This window comes from Labrus bergylta, chromosome 13, assembly GCF_963930695.1.
Source record: "Labrus bergylta chromosome 13, fLabBer1.1, whole genome shotgun sequence".
Classification (NCBI taxonomy): domain Eukaryota; kingdom Metazoa; phylum Chordata; class Actinopteri; order Labriformes; family Labridae; genus Labrus; species Labrus bergylta.
In genome coordinates, this window is record NC_089207.1 from 18,110,270 (window position 1) to 18,128,077 (window position 17,808).

Genomic DNA, 17,808 nt, shown 5'->3' on the forward strand with positions numbered 1-17,808 from the left:
AGAGTCCTTTTATTAACCACCAGCTGGTTAGAGAGAGAGAGAGAGAGAGAGAGAGAGAGAGAGAGAGAGAGAGAGAGAGAGAGAGAGAGAAAGGAGCTACAGGTCAGACTTGAACCCGGGCCTCCACTTACAGGACTATAGGCTCCGTACATGGGGCTGGACCTAAACCCAGGGCCATCTGCACCTCTGTTTCATCATTTTTAATGTGGGATTTTATTATTGTTACCAGGAAAATTTTCTGTGAGCAGAGTGGATAGTTACATGGAATATGGACCTATGCTCACAGGAGGGTATTATCCAGTGTCTCCAGAGTGGTGAAACTGATTATTTTGTAAAAACCCAGCAGAAAAGAGGGACCTGTCTAAGTAAGCGGAGTGAAGAAGGATCAATTTCGAATAAACAACAATCCCCACAATCCATCTGTTACTAAGGAAGACTAGCCTCTCCCATTTAACTCTCCATTCATGTTTGTTTACACCGAGCAAAAGGAAGGATTGCAATGTTGATCATAACAATAAATAAGTAAAGCAGTGTAAGTTGAGGCAGTAAATAAAAAGTCACAAGGCTTTATTGTGATTTATTAAGATATGTAATATTGTTCGACATGTTTTGATTTAACCTATAATGAATGGTAACGAGACTGGAGTAATTTCATATATAGTTTCAATGTACACAATGACAACACAAAATGCTTCTTGCATGCAGTTCAGACTTTGACTTTATATGTATTGAGTGATTAAAGTAAAGGAGGAAACAGTAAAGTAAGACAATAAAACATTATTTACTTTTCTTTTACAGGTATGATAAGGAGGGTACTAACCCACTTTGTTGAACCACAAACATTTTATGAAACTTCGATGAGATCCATCATGTTACTCTGTTTTCTTTTTCCTTGTTTCATTAAAAACATGGCGTCATTCATGCATCTGTCAGGGTTTGTCTGTGTGAACGATCCCCACCTGTTATAAAATCTTTTGTACTGCAAAACAGAAGTGCACAACGGTTCTTCAGCCTCACTCAAATATAAAACATATATTTTAGAGCTAGTTTCTTTGTATAAGGCCTCACATACTGTATAAAAAAATATATGATTAAAAATATGTTTTGGATCACTTGTTTTTTTGCTGATTGACTGTCTCTCTATATCCAATGCATAGTATATTTTTTTGTGTGTATAACAAGATTTACATTCTCATGCAGTATTTGCATTCCAACAGATCGAAATCAATAAAATCAGGCTTCATTTCCGCCTCCTCTGTCCACAAAGTGCAGGTTCAGTGGTTGGTCTGGGATCAGGACGGTGCGGCTGAGGCATTTTAACTCTCCCATTGTGGGGTCTGGATGGATTTGAAACGTCCTGATTATCTGGAGAGAAAAGACATTTACAGAGTTATTGTAGTCAGTTTATTACTGAGGTACCTGGCTTACTGCAGCCATATAAAAACACACAGAGCCTCACCAGCCTTTATAACACAGGTATAGTGAGTTAGGAAGTTCTTGTATGTTAATTATGATCATAATAGGCTTTCGCTTACTTTGTCCCTAAAAAGGGCCAACTGAGCAAATTTTTTAGCATTAAAATCATATCATCATTAAGCAGTAATTAGGAGGTATTGAGGTCAAAATCTTATCTAATTGCTTATTAGCTATAAACTACGGTCATGTAGAATAGGGCCAGTATGCTACTAGTTAGCATGTTAATAAGCAAAGAGAGAGCAACTTGGGGTCTTGCCCAAGGACACATCGAAACGTGGCTGCAGGAGCTGGGGATTGAACCCCTGACCTGCCAGTTGAGAGATGACTGACTCTACCACTGATCCAGAGCCTCCTCAATAGATACCTTCTTTTTCCTTCTGCGAAAAATTATTCTAATTAAAGGTTTTAAAGCGTATTACAATAATGTGTATTTTTAACATTTTTCTTTGTTGTCTTTACAAACGTTGATTTTCACAGCTATAAAGCATGCAATGCTTAGCAGGGCAACAAGAGTGAGTGCTGTCAGATGGTGCCCCCTTAGGGAGGTTTCCTACTGTCGTTGCAGAATTTGCAGATTTAGGGTCACTGTTTTGGTTTAGGTTTGTGAGCCCTCAAGGGGCTCCCTACTGTACTGCATAGAGTTTTCCCTCTTGTCACTTACCCTAAACAGAACCAAGTACATCTCGAGCTCAGCAATCCGGCGGCCGACACAGCCTCTCACACCAAAGCCAAACGGGATGGAGCCAAAAGGGTTTGGCCTCTCTCGGCCGTCACGGAGCCACCTCTCTGGTTTGAATGTGTACGGCTCCGGGAATGTGTCAGCGTCATGGCTGATGGCATAGTTACACAGCGTGAAAGCGGTCTGAAAAAGACAACAGTCCAGAGATAAAAAAAAACTGACACCCTGATGTTCTGTATTTGGTCTTTTTTTATGTATTTTCTCTGACTTTGGGGATATATGAACTGTATATTTAGCAGCAGTTGTAGTTATTCAAGCTATAATGAACAGAATAAACATCAATAATTTAGTAAAAAGCCTGTACCACTACAGATTGAGGAGCTTTCCAACAACAATACAATAAACTTACATTATAAAGGCATGAGAAAAATACAGAAAAAGAGTTTACAATTAGACTCACATTTTTTGGAAATTGATATCCACCAATAGTAACACTATTTTCCGTAATGATCCTTGCATTCAGGGGTACCACAGGGTACATTCTGTAAAACAAAAATGACTAATATCATGTAATTTTCTTTAGGCTGGTTGAATCTGAAAAAATGTCCAAACTCTGTGATGCAGAAAAAAATAGAGCCTGAAATCTTGACCACAACTCCAGAATCACGATTGTACACCACAGTGGAAGCTGAACAGCAGCCTTACCTCAGTGCTTCTTTGATGACAGATTTTAAATACGGCATCTTGGTGACCTCCTCGGCAGTGGGGTGCTGATCTGTGGGTACCAGTGTGCATACTTCTTCATGAAGTTTGTCCTGGATATCTTGGTGCTTGGACAGCAGGTGCAGCGTCCATGTGAGGGTGTTGGAGGTCTTAAAGACAAAGAAATGTCATTAAACAGACAGAGCGGCTCTGAATTTGAGTATCAGCTCTGATCTGGAGGTAATCATTTATAAGAAGGTAGAGATTAGGAAGAGATTGCATTTACCGTGTCCACTCCAGCAAGCAGAAGCTCTGCGATGCTGCCGTACACGTCGTTAGTGCTCATCTTGGTGTTTGAGAAGAGGTATGTTAAATATTCACCCTCCACTTCCTGTTTTTTGTCCACACGCTGCTGAATGACCTCCAGCTTCTTGTCGATCAGCTCTTTAGCTAAAATATGAGCAGAAATAGAGAATTTTAGCTAAGTATTTAAAACAGAAATTATCCTCTGACAAATAAAATACATCTTGTGAGTTTTTGGGTACAATAAGAGGTTAATAGTTTTACTTATTGGGTTAATACACTTTTTCAGTTTAGTGTGTAAAACATACAACAGTCTCATGTGAGAAGTTACACCAAACAGCATATTTGATACAGGGAAACAGAGAAGGCAAAAGCTTACATATACAACTCAAGAAATAAACATGATTATTCATTCATTTGTCTTACACCTATATAAACCAAAGTTTAAAAAAAAATGGCTTATGTAGAGGCAATCTAACCATCTAATTGCTGTAGCGTCACATTATCTGTACTAAATGATGTCCTTTTTATCTCATAAAACTCTGAACATGAAATCCAAAAAATGGCCAACCTGTCCAACAGCTAAGACATGATATTTATTCTTGAAACATAATAGATCAATGGAAAAACAGAAAATACATAATGATTAGTTAATTAACAAAATATGCATTTTGAAGAAATCTATCAACTTAAGCATCCTACTGATACCACAGCAGACACTGTGAGCTTGATGCTGGTTTGAAGCTCACCTGGACAGCCTGTTGACTTCCACAAACAAAAATGCTAATGGTGATTTATAGTTTCAATGTATAAAAGCATAATTGTTGAGACTTGTTTTCTGTGGTCCAATACTTTTAGAAATCTTAGCTGAAGGATTTAAGGCTCCATCTGTAACATGATCCACTCAGTTTTTGCCGCCATTGTTTTGGTGAAATTTCTCACAACACCATAGGTAACTGAAATATGCAACAGTGTAAGCTCTGAATATATGTAGCACATAAGCATAGATCAGGCCAAAGCAGCCAGCCACTAAGCTGTGTTTACACAACAACTCACCAAAGCTGAAGATGCCGTCCCAGCCTGCTATGTAGCGCCCCCAGAAGGGCAGGAAAGTGCGGCTCCATTTGGGCGACATAGCCACAGCCATGCTGTACGAGAACATCTGGGCTATGGCGTTGATGAAGTCTTGAGTGCCTGCAGGGACTTTCTTCTCAAGGCATCCAAGCCTCGTCTCAAACAGTATGGAGGCAATACCTGATTGGGAAAGGTGACGATTCAAGATAAGGAGTATAAATGACGAAGAATCTTTTAGAAAAAGGGCTGCAATGCCCTGGTTGTAGTTGAACTTCAATAAGACAGCATCAAAAATGTATAGCAACACAAGGCAAATAACTTGAATTTATTTTACAATAAGTGAACATTCACAATGCACTGGACTCAGCACTCAGCTGTTCTCGATCGAGCAACAACTTAACTTTTCTCTGTTTTCTTATTTACCCTCTAGTGAGAAGCGATACAGCTCATTGGCCACATCAGGCACCAGATCTCCTGTGGGGCTGCTCTGACGCAGGTAGTTCATCCTCTTGATGAAGTCTGTAACAACCTCGCTGATAACACCACCGTACTGTGCAGAGTCCTTTGGATGCAGCATACGCTTGTTCAGCATCGCCCTCAGGTTGTACCACCTCTCTCCTTCCCTGAGTGGGACAAAAAAAGTGGGGAAAGTTAAAGCAGACTTCGTTCATGTTCAGGTATCTTTACTGTACCTGTAGGTAGATTTGATTTGCAGCCAAGCCGAGAGAGTGACATCTGTTGCTACATTTTGCAGAGATTTGGGTTTTGAGGAGCAGCAGCTTTCTAAGGGATCTTAATGGGAAGGGGTCATTGGGAGTAACGAACCAGAGCATCATTTAACTAGAACAGAAGTCATTTAGAACTGCATATCTTTAAATCCATCAGGGGGAAAGTTGTCGCTCTGGCCTATAAAAAAAAAGATTTTATTGCTGCTAAATAACAAAACAGACGTTGCCAGCAGGATCTAAACTGAAACTGAATTTGGCCTGGTGAGGACATATAAGATACTACAGTCATCAGACTTCAACCTTTCAAGGGCAAGACATGATAGGAAGAGCTTCAGCCCAAAATACAGAGAGCAAATTAAGTGTCCAATCCTATAGAAAGGACACGATGGCTCGTTGATATGCCTTATAAAAGGATGCTGATCACTCTGTCTCTCTGTGCAACTCTGGGTCACTCTGGTCTCTCTCAGGTTCATCTCATCTAACATGCAGAAAGTAAAATATGCAAAGTGTCCAGTGAGTCCAACGAGATAAAGCTGTGGAGGAGGCCGACAGAAGTGGGGAAAGAATGTTGCAAAACCAGGTTTAGAAACACGCTGACAAAGTGTTACGAGAAGGTCACCGACAATCCAGCCCTCTCACATGAAAGCACTTTAGACAGGAAAGCCCTTATATAAGTATTACAAACTCCAACGTGTGGTATTTCTATCCCATGTTTAGACATGGGGAAGAAACAGCTGGGAGATGAGGATTGTTGTGAACGTTAAACAATCTGTGGAGGTCTTACGTTGTGAAAGGTCCGTAACCGAGTCCTTTCATGTCGCGGTACTCGGTCCACAGAGACATGTCCCCTCGGGAAGGGAACTTCTCGTCGTTCCTTAAAATTTCTTCCAGCAGCTGAGGAGTGTTCACAGACACTGCCTTCATTCCGTCTCTGAAGATGTGTCCGTATCGCTGCTTGTCTTGGATCTGACAGGAAAAAGAAGAGTTAAGTTACAAGTGAATACAACAACAACTTGATCTTCTGCTCGATAGCTGGCTGTAAATTGTTTAAGTCAGCAAAGTCTCACTGTCCATCCCTTTAATAAAACGCATTTGCTGTTGAGTAATAAGTCTCATGTAAAGCAGATGATTAGATATCTCAAAGTGAGCGGGTATAAGGGGTGTTCACCCAGCAGAAAGTGGGAAAACAAGCCTCTCCTCTGGGGGAGTAAGATGTTGTTGTTGTAACTATGGGAACAAAGGTAACACAACCAGCCTGACGTTTTCTATTATGCATTGCAAACACTTATATCACAGCTTCAGAAGGTCAACTCTGCAACCAATGCGAAGTTATATCAGGGATTTCTGAAATGCATCGCAAAGAAAGCATGCAGCATTTTTAGATGCAGATTAGATCAGCTGATATTGTTGTTCCTGTCTGACCTCAGAGCGTACCTGTAACTCGTGCAGACGGTTGTAAAATCCCTGAAACACCACCCTGTAGAGCATCTCCATGACACTGACGTGTGGAAGGTCCTCTACTGTCCGAGGCTTGTCCTGAAAGTTAGAGAGGGACCTCGGTCCAGACGAGGTGCTTCCCCTGCAGCAGACCTGGGGCCTGCAGATAGGATTTGACAACAACCAGCTGCCATTCCTCCATATCAGATTCCGGGACAGCCGTGCAGCCATGAGGAGAGCTGAGCAGCAACTGCGCAAGGATCCTGTTATACCCAGGAGAGTAGCCGAGCAGGAAGGAGCCACGTCACACAGCGAAAGTTAACCCTCTCAACACACAATTCAGGGACAAAACCAGAGGAGAAAAAGCCACAAAGAAACATTCCAACCATACCAAGAAATCTCCTTTTCAGTGCAGTGGCTAAAATGTATGTAATACATAACTTTACAGCCGGTCATTTCTAAGCTTTAAAATACTTACACAATAAGCTTCAGGTCTTTGGACTCTGAGAAATCTTCAGAGCAGCTTTCATCAGCAATGCATCTGTTTAGCAAAGCATCTAGGTGTTTTTTAACTAGTGTCCTATTTCTGTTCCCCTTGTATTTTTTTATGTGGATTTTTATTGTTGATTTGATGCATTTACTACAACACCATGAAGAACTTTGAAAGGTGCTGTGTAGATAAACTTTGTCTACTAGGATGTTGAGCAACGGTGTTATTTCATGTACAGAAATGTACTTCATCATGTTAAAATTAAGATTTCCTGATGTAAAAAGAGACTATAAAGAACACAGAAAATGTACTTCCACGATGATAAATACATCTGCTCGTATGTCTGATCATTTGAGGATGAGCCCAAGATAGACAATCAGCTACAAATCAGTCAAATAAAATAAGCTTGCTGCATTTTCAAATTGTAACATACTTCCTCTTACTATTAGAGCAAGAGTTTCTAAACTTTTCGGCCCGTGACCCCCAATATAAGTCTCTAGTGATTGAGGACCAACACTGTCCATGGAGGTGGTTAAAACATTAACTGTTACACACAGCCTGGCTGACTATGTTGCTAACATTATTTTAGAAATTTATTGTAAGAAATGCTAAAAACAGAATAAAACGATCTCTTGAACTACATTTTTTGTATATATTTTCAGAATTATGGGTAAAATAAAAAGTAAATAAATATATAATTTTAATTTGTATATGTTTTTGGAAGGAATCTCACGATTGCCCTCTCAGTGTTTTGCAACCCCCCAGGGGGTCCCGACCCCATCTTTGGGAACCACTGTATTAGATGAGTCTTATCAATGTACATTGTTTTTTTTTTTAAAGATATTTTTGCCTTTATAAATAGAACAGCTGTTGAGAGGCAGGAAATGCTGTGAGGAGAGAGTGGGGGACGACATGAAGCAATGGGCCGAGGTCATATTCGAACCCAGGGCCGCTGTGATGAGGACTATAGCCTCTGTACATGGGACCCGCAACCTAACCACCAGACTATCGGCGCCCAAGTGTACATTCTTATAAAGCATCTTTAACATCTTCTGTGTGATCTTGTAGCCTGATACATTCTAAAAAGTGTATTTCAGCAGTAGTTGATGTAAAGGGTTGAAAAATATGTTTTGTTTTAAGCTAAAAAAACAAAGGTTATTAAAAGGTTAAAAATGGATCACAAGATTCATTGGTTCAAAGCCATTGGGACATTGTAAAAGTTAATTATAGTGAAAATACAGTTCATTGCTAAATGAACAAGTTAAATGAGTTAAAAAGAGACCCCAATATATTTTTTTATGTTTATGTATCTCAAATAGCTATTTAAAGCCAGATTCCAGTGCACTGAGCGAAGTACAATGTTATTACAATACCAAACCAGGTCGCTTGTGAGGAGCATTATACCCCAAAGAGGCAAAATCTGCAGAATAAATCCTGCAGCTGAGCTGAACCGAGCTGAACACAGCTAAACTTTGTTGCTTCTTTGTATTTACATACAGGTGGGTTTAATGTCTTAAAAACCACATGCATAAACACCAGTATAATGGTTAATAGTGTTAGGAATTTTGTCAGTGAAGTATAAGGTTTGAAACCGAGTATTTTTACAGTTATGTATATGTGAAAAGTAGAAATGTGAAGATGTACACTAGCATGCTAGGCTAGCGCACCTGTTGCTAATGCAACTTTAGGGAGCACGTGGAAATGCTGAGGTACATTAAAGGGGTTTGTTTTGTTTTGATAATGATTTAGAAATCATACGGAGAGTTAATGTGAACATTTCATGGTCTAATTTATGTGTGTATGTTTCTGGTTTGACTCAAGAAGAGAAGATGTATGTTTAATATGTAAAGGAAACAGAGAATAAATCCTGCAGCCGAGCTGAACACAGCTATACTTTGTTGCTTCTTTGTATTTACATACAGACAGACCACTGCAGGGTAAAGATACACTCCTCCCTGGCACCCCTAGGCCAGGTCGGGGGAGCAACAATTTTGGGGGCTCGTCCTGGATTAGCTCCCGATCAACTCTGCTAAATGAGTTCCTGATCAACTCTGCTAAAAGCAATGTGCTCTACAAGTTGGCAACTTCGATCAAGGATGAGGTAAAGGAAGATTTTCCAGGGGAAGATGCAACAGAGGTTGAACTCTATGACTTCATCGTGGACTTTTTGAAAAGTGACGAGTTGGCAAGTCAAGAGGACGATGGCATGAGCCGCCTGTTAATCTTCAATGATCTCATCACTGAACTGCAACTGCCTCCAGAGGAGCATCTTGAGTTAGCGGCAGAGACTGGACAAGTAGGGACACCTTCAGTAGTTAGTGTGACTGCAGACAAATCACCAGGTGTAGCCGGTAAAGTAACTGATGTGATAAAAGTGTCAGACATCACTTCTTTACTGACTCGTAGAGAGTTCAGAATACACAGTGGACAGATTTCCGACTCAGACTCAGATGTAAGCTATAGCTTACTGTGTAGGCAGATTGATGAAGGGCTAGCTGAGAATTTCACAGAGACAGAAGTCATTCGCACTGTCTTTAAGATCATAAAGCCTGGTAACTTTAAAGATATGTTGATGACTAAAGACAGCTTAACTGTAGCTGAGCTTAAGCAGTTCCTTAGAGCACACTTAAGAGACAAGAGTAGTGCAAAGTTATTTCAGGAGCTTAGCAATGCAAAACAGCAGGACAGAGAAAGTCCACAGCAGTTTATGTATAGGTTAATGGGCTTGAAACAGAGAGTACTATTAACTTCCCAGCAAGGTAGCTCAGAGTTTAAGTACGACAGTAAACTTGTCCATGGAGTGTTTCTTCACTCACTGTATCAAGGAATAGGTGAGAAATATGCATATGTTAGGCGAGACCTCAAACCTCTCATTACTAACACAAGTGTCACTGATGATTTTATCTTGGAGATAATGACAAGGGCAGTTAGTGAAGAGGTTGAGAGACAGACACGCTTAGGTCAGACACACAAAACTAAACCCGTCTCAGTCAATGCCACACAGAAACAAGAGAAGCAACATGCAGTACAACCTCAAGCTGAAGCTCAAGCCAGTGTTCTTCAAACACAAACTGAAGTCCAGGCAAACCGCACAGCTATCCATGAACTAACAGCACATGTCTCTGCTTTAGCAAAAACTATAGAGAGAGCTTTCACCCCAGCGACCAGTACACCAGCAATGTCCCAGATCAACTCAGCGACAACTGTGGAGTCATCCAAGTCAACCACAAGGGGGAGATGCAAGCCGTGCATAGCTCAAGGAAATGCAAACTGCTACCACTGTTTTAAGTGTGGTAAGGAAGGACACAGAGCTGTTGGTTGCCTGTCAAAGCCTAAGACGGCAGGAAACATGATGAGGTCACTGGGGAAGGACCACCAGTGACCGAACAACGACCAGCGTCCCCTGTCACAGTATCCAGCCATCAATCCACATCTCAAGTTAATGTCCAGATACCAGTTAAAAACAGAGTAAGACAAGGTAATCGTGTAGCAAAGCTGATAGGCAAAAGATGTATACTTACCTGTTATCTCAATGATGTGCAGACAAACATGTTACTCGATAGTGGAGCTCAGGTTTCTATACTCGGAAAATCTTGGCTAGAAAAAACTTACCAGATGTTAAAATCCAGTCACTACAAGAGCTACTGCCAGATGATCCACTCAGAATCACAGCAGTTAATGGGACTGATGTCCCTTATGAGGGATGGGCTGAACTACTAGTCGAAATCAAAAGTATCAAACATGGTAAGGTTAGCATTAACGTACCCATGTTAGTGAGTCAAAGCTGTGTGAGCTGTCCATTGCTAGGTTTTAATGTGATCGAGGAAATCATCCTAGAGAGCCTTGAGAAGCCAGGAAGTTTCAGTCTAAGTGACTTACTTGCAGAGGCATTAAAGCTACACAGAGAGACAGCTAAGACTATCGTTTCTCTAATCAGTGAAGCTCCAGTCCAAGAGAAACCTAGACATGACTCAGTTAAACTAGGTAAGAGAGGACTCAAAATTTCAAGCAGCCAAATATGTGAAGTGAATTGTCGCGTTAGGTCATTACCACAGGGAGGGACGATGTTATTTGAACCAACATTAGACAGTGTTCTGCCTGAGGGGCTAGAACTTTTTCCTGCCTTAGTTGATGTGCCCCCTGGTGGCTCAAAAAATGTTAAAATACCAGTCTCAAACCCGACCAAACATGACATCTTCCTACCACCAAGAACAGTTTTAGGCTGTATAGAAGAAATCATAGACAGCAAGCCAGTATGTTTCATTCAACCTTCAGAGCAGCCAGCAGAGTCAAAATGTGACACACACCTATGTACTGCACAGGTTAACTCAAACAACATCAGTGAGGGAACAAACAGCTCAGCCAAATCACACACACAGGAAAAGTGGCATTCTCCAGTCAATCTAGAGCATCAATCAACAGCAGCAGGACATTGTGCGCCAGATGCTTTACGAGGAGTCTGACGTCTTTGCCAGAGGGGAAGGAGACATAGGTTGTATACCTAATCTACAGCTAAAGATTAAGGTGGCAGACAACAACCCTGTTCAAAAGTGTTATAACTCCATACCCAAGCCACTGTACAAAGAGGTGAAAGACTATGTGCAGAACCTCCTAGACAGAGGGTGGATCCATAAATCTGTGTCTTCCTACTCCTCCCCAGTAGTCTGTGTCCGCAAAAAGGATCAGAGTCTCAGGCTGTGTGTAGACCTCAGAGGGCTGAACCAAAAGACTGTTCCAGATCATCATCCTTTGCCATGAATCTAAGACCTGCCTGACAGTCTGGGGGGCAACACATGGTTCTCCATACTCGATCAAGGCAGTGCATACCACCAAGGTTTTGTGAGTGAGGAGTCAAGACACCTCACAGCCTTCAGCACACCGTGGGGGTTGTACGAATGGATACGAATTCCATTCGGCTTGACAAATGCACCTGCAGCTTTCCAGAGATGTATTGAGGGCGTGCTGGAAGGTATTAGAGACAAATGCTGTGCTCCATATCTTGACGATGTATTGTGTTACTCAACCAGCTTTGAAGATCACATAAACCACCTCAAACACGTTCTCAGCCACATTAGAAAACACGGCATCAAACTGAGGCCAACCAAGTGTGAGTTGTTTAAAAGAGACGTTCGTTACCTTGGCCGTCTGGTGTCTGGAGAAGGAGTCAGAATTGACCCACAGGACTTGGCTGCAGTTATGGCACTCAAAGAGAAAGAGCCTCGCACAGTTGGAGATGTGAAGTCCCTGCTGGGGTTTCTGGGATACTACCGCTCCTTCATCCAAGATTTTTCTCGACTTGCCAAGCCACTGTTTGAACTTCTGCAGAAACCCACTCAAACTGATGAGAGCAACACTCAAAAACAGAAAAGCAAGACTAAAGGTAAAGCTAGGGAGAAAGACAAAGGACAGCTTCCATCAAAAACACCCGTCACATGGACAACAGAACACAGTGATGTCGTAGCCAAACTGTTGGAGGTGCTGACTAATCCACCAATCCTTGCTTATCCAGACTTTGACCTTCCGTTCATTCTGCACACTGATGCATCCAATGATGGTTTAGGAGCAGTTCTATACCAGCGTCAGAACAACAAGCCATGGGTCATCGGTTACGGTTCAAGGACTTTAACACCTGCTGAGAGAAATTATCACCTCCACTCCAGTAAACTTGAGTTTTTGGCTCTCAAGTGGGCCATATGTGACAAGTTTCGTGACTATTTGTATCATGCACCAACATTTACAGTTTATACAGATAACAACCCTTTGACTTGTGTCCTCAGCACTGCCAGACTGAATGCTGTTGGACACAGATGGGTAGGTGAGCTGACTGACTTTCACTTCAACATAAAGTACAGACCAAGGAAGATGAACGCAGACGCTGACACTCTCTCAAGGTACCCTATGAAACTGCAGGATGACATGAGAGAACACACAGAGACATTGACACCTGAGGTTGTGTCTGCTGTATGGCAAGGCAGCAAAGCAGTTCAAGAAAGTGATGTGCCTTGGGTTGCAGCATTGCATCTTGCTGATGATGATACAGATGGTGTGCCACCAGAGACTGTTTCCAGCATCACACCACAAAACATCTGTGCAGCACAGCAAGCAGACCCAGCCATCAAGGCAATTGTGTCTTTAAAAATGCAAAAGTGGACTCCAAACGAAAAAGACAAAAGAAACATGAGTAAAGACACAAAAAGACTCCTGTACGAGTGGAATAAGTTTCATGTGGAAGATGGAATTCTGTATCGTAAAACAGAACAAAACAGGCAGCTTGTCCTCCCTTAAAAGTTGAAACCCATGGCATTAAAGGCTCTGCATAATGAAATGGGACATGTGGGTGCAGAGAAAGTAACTCATCTCGCCCGCGAGAGGTTTTATTGGCCAAACATGCAGCATGAGATAGAGGACTATGTAAACAAAAGATGTGACTGCATCAAACAGAAACGTCCTAACCTTCCACAGAGGGCACCAATGGGACACATTTCTACAAGCAGTCCATTTGAGCTTGTATGCATTGATTACCTCCACCTGGAGCAAAGTCAAGGTTATGAGTACATTCTTGTTCTTGTCGATCATTTCACACGCTTTGCTCAAGCGTACCCAACAAAAAACAAGTCTGGGAAAACAGCAGCTGAGAAGATATTCCAGGATTTCATCCCTCGTTTTGGATTTCCTGAAAAGCTCCACCACGATCAGGGGAGAGAATTTGAGAACAGTTTGTTTAGCAGGTTGCAGCAGCTGGCTGGTATCGATCATTCCAGAACCACACCGTACCACCCACAGGGAAACCCAGTTGAGAGACTGAATCGTACACTACTGCAGATGATGCGCACCCTGGAAGAGGGAAAAAAGAGTCAGTGGAAGGACCACCTTCCACATATTGTGCATGCCTACAACTGCACGAGGCATGACGCCACCGGCTTTTCCCCTTTCTTTTTCTTATATGGCAGACCTCCACGCTTACTTGTTGACTTACTGTTCCCACCAAGAAAAGAAACAGACACCTGATCGAAACACATATGCACAAAAATGGGAAAAGAGGATGCGTTCTGCATATGAAATCGCAGCAAAGAACAGTGAACAATCTTCAGCGAAAGGCAAGAGACAGTATGACAAAGCAGTCAGAGGTGTTGTTCTTCAGCCAGGTGACAGAGTGCTTGTAAAGAATCTGTCAGAGAGAGGAGGACCTGGCAAGTTGAGAGCCTACTGGGAGCAAGTTGTACACCGTGTTGTAGAAAGAGTTGACAATGGACCAGTCTACAAAGTGCAACCTGAGAAGGGACCAAAACGACTCCGTGTGTTCCACAGGAACCTGCTCCTGCCAGTTAATGACCTTCCCCTGGAAGAAACAATTCCTGCACAAAGTCAGAAAGGAAAGAAAACATTTAATAAACAGAAACAGACTGCTAACAACGCTCAACATGACAACACAGACAGCTCTGACGAGGAGTACACTTACCACAAGTGCCATAGCATTTAAGTTTCGCCCTGATGTCAGAGAGGAAACAGACACCCAGGACATCAGGGAGACTCCTACACAAGCACAGGACGGAGCTCTTGAGGATGTTACCTGGGAGGAAGACCAGCAGAAAACACTACAGCAGGAAACACTACAACAGGACACACTACAACAGGACACAATACAACATGATGTGATGGTGGACGACGAGGGACACCAAGCAGAGCCAGAGACGGTGAGGAGATCCCAGCGGGGACACAGACCAAAAGAGGTGTTCACTTATGGTACACTGGAACAGCCATCGTATCAGCAGTGGAACACAGGTAAACTCACTACTGACGTCAAGTTCGCGCGGGGAAAAAAGAAGAAAAGCTGCTGTGCGGGAGGGGCCTAATGTGAGATTTGTTCATGGGGTCCAGGAGTCCTGGAGACGATCCAGATTATGTCTTTATAAACCTGATCGTGTGTGTTTGTGTGTGTCGACCCACTAATCTGAACGTGACTCTTCAAGGAACATCGTGTCTTTTTGTGACCGTATCAATAATTAATCGATCCGTAGTGAATCATAAAACAACTTGTTCTTTTTTAAGGACTTTGTTCTGTTTGAATAAACTCAACATGCTGATGGTTTCAGGCTCCTTGATACAGTCAAATCAAGTCAAAAGTTTTGTATCTTTTAACAGACACAAAAGGGTAACACGAACGGACTCAATGGTTCCTTAAAACAGATAGGGAACCTCAACCAGGACTTAAGACCAGCTGCTTAAAGATACTTTAAAACAGAAGGATTAAGGTTCCTAAAAAAGACACGGAAGGTACCTTCAAACTAAACCAAAGAGGAGTTGAAACACAGGAGGAATCACTTCTTAAAAACAATCAAACAGATGCAAAAAGGGGTACCTGAAAAAAACACTAGATGGTTCCCCAAACTGATCCTGAATCTTAAGAGGGTACCCTAAACCCGCTGTTGAAGGGAAGCTTAAAAAGAAAACAAAAGAAGTACCTCCAACAGACATCAAATGGTTCCTTGAAAACTCTGACCGGGTACCTCAAAACAAAATTAGTTTTATTTATTAATGATGCATCCATATGGTGAGAGCGTAAGATGTAGGTGTTTGAGCTTGAAAATGTTGTATGGCCAGGTTGTTTGCATGGTCCACACCAATTTTGAGCGGGAAATGAGCTGCATCAGGCTGGCACTGTCATGATAGCTATGAAATGTGGAGCAAATTGAGCATTGTGTAGTACTTATTCCTTGCAGTAGGAGGCGCTATGGTTAAAGTTGACTATTGTTATGTCTATGTGTTCAGAGGCCAGCCCTGATCATACATGTGTAATTTGTAGTAGATCAGACAAAGTATATAGGATGTAGTACTTACTCCTTACAGGAGGGGGCGCTATGGTTGAAGTTGACTATTGTTATGTCAGTGTGTTCAGAGGCCAACCCTGATTATATCTGTGTAATTTGAGGCAGATCAGACAAAGTATATGAGAGTTACAACCACTTCCTGTTTGATGGCGAATGATGCATCTGTATGGCAAGAGCATTGGACGTAAGTGTTTGAGCTTGAAAGTGTTGTATGGCCAAGGTGTTTGAATGGTCCCCACCAATTTTGAGCGGGAAATGAGCTACCTTGTAGCAATGGCTAATGCTGACTGGGGAGCAGTAACTTCCTGTTGTCAACAGGTGGCGCTGTGACTAAGCAAAAAATTTAAATTATGGATGTGTTCAGGGCAGGCCCCGTATCATGTATGAGAAATTTTAATATGATTGAACACTGCATGGCAGAGATATAACCATTTACTTTTTTGGCAAGTTGCCAAAATGCACGTCAAACTTTGAACGAATGCCATAGCCACGTTTAGAGCACAATATGTGTTGATATGGGATCAACACATACATATGGGATATGTTGATCACTAGAAGACACTGGCCATTTTCGAAACCGCGTACTACAGACTACTATCTAAATCAGTATACAGTATATACTGCATACTGCATACTGCATACTGCGTTCAACAGTAGTATGTAGTATGACTGCCAGTCGTTGGTTATTTTGCAGTATGCTTGGCCCCGGTTAAACTGGTTTCCAGTCATGGAATGCAGAAGTAAACAACGGCCCATCTGGAGGTAAACGCCGCTACGGTGTAGTGAAATAAGCTGACAAGTGCTTCATTTTGATTGTCCTTATTTTACATGGGACAAAAACATTTACCTGTGACGTCGGGTCTAAGTTAATTCAGCAGTATTTGACTGTCATCCGGGCACAGTAAATGTAACGGAGACGGATCTCATTCATCTGGCGAAGGCTACGTTTCTTGTATTTCTGCTTTAATCAAACTGGGTGCCTTTTCATCAACTTGTTAATTGGTAGTTTGTTTGTGTGTTTTACTCTGACTTTGATTATCGACCATGTAAAAAAATAATTAACATAATTAAAAGAAAACAGTCAACAATCTGTCATATCTTCTGTCATTTATACATAACACCCGTGGTTGAAATATGATTAGCATGCTATTAATGCTATAGTATACTTTTCATGCATTCAGGTTTAACTTTTACCCGGCTATGAATAATATGTAATACGAGAGCAAGCCAAGGACCCTGTAACTGCAGCAGCTGGTCTACATGTGGCACATGCATCATACAGTCGAAAAATCAGGAACATCTGAGGTGCCACTTTGTAAAAAAAGTTTCTAAGTCCAACTCTTATGTGGCACATGCATCGTACAGTCGAAAAATCAGGAACATCTGAGGTGGCAAGACAGATAAATATCAGAATATGTCATATTTGTCATTGGTTCATGCACACAATGTGGCAAGGAGACAAGCTGCCAACAGGAAAAACATTCTGGCTATCCTATTACAAAATTAAGACCATGTAAATAGGACACATTAAATATTTGTAAGGGTAAACTGGGATTATGTAAGGAAGTTAATGTAAGCTCCTCACCTCAAATATTGAAGGTATATACACTCAGATAAGTCAATAAATACTATTGTGTGACAAGTATGTTTATTAGTAACCACTTCATTTCTTAACATTGAATTAAATTCAAACAGTGAATTTCACAACAAACTGACAACAGCATTATATCAGTAACCAAAAAACACTTCAGTTGACAACAGGAAGTTACTGCTTCTCAATTAGCACTAGCCATTGCTACACGGTAGCTCATTTCCCCCTAAAAATTGGTGTGGACCATGCTAACACCTTGGCCATACAAGACTTTCAAGCTTAAATGCCTACGTCCAATGCTCTCGCCGTACGGATGCGTCGTTCGCCATCAAACAGGAAGTAGTATTTTCATGGACTTAACATAGTCATACAGACCTGAAACTTCATACATATAATCCTGGTACTAGAGTCAGTCTTATATCGTTTAAGTAAGTGGGCGTGGCTTAATGGCTCAGTGGCGCCCCCTTCATACTTTCAAAATGGCCTCCCCATAGAGGGTT

The 17,808-nt window shown here is 41.7% G+C and overlaps 1 protein-coding gene across 1 annotated transcript; it reads right to left on the reverse strand.

Moving 5' to 3' along the window:
• Positions 1-560: 560 nt before the first annotated feature.
• cyp27a1.1 (cytochrome P450, family 27, subfamily A, polypeptide 1.1) lies at positions 561-6,901 on the reverse strand. Its single transcript, XM_020633219.3, has 9 exons — positions 6,397-6,901; positions 5,747-5,928; positions 4,658-4,857; positions 4,217-4,414; positions 3,144-3,307; positions 2,861-3,027; positions 2,616-2,697; positions 2,138-2,338; positions 561-1,365 (listed from the first exon to the last, which is right to left on the reverse strand). Exons 1-9 carry the CDS (start codon positions 6,628-6,630, stop codon positions 1,234-1,236), a joined length of 1,560 nt encoding a protein of 519 aa, XP_020488875.1. The 5' UTR covers positions 6,631-6,901; the 3' UTR covers positions 561-1,233.
• Positions 6,902-17,808: the final 10,907 nt, after the last annotated feature.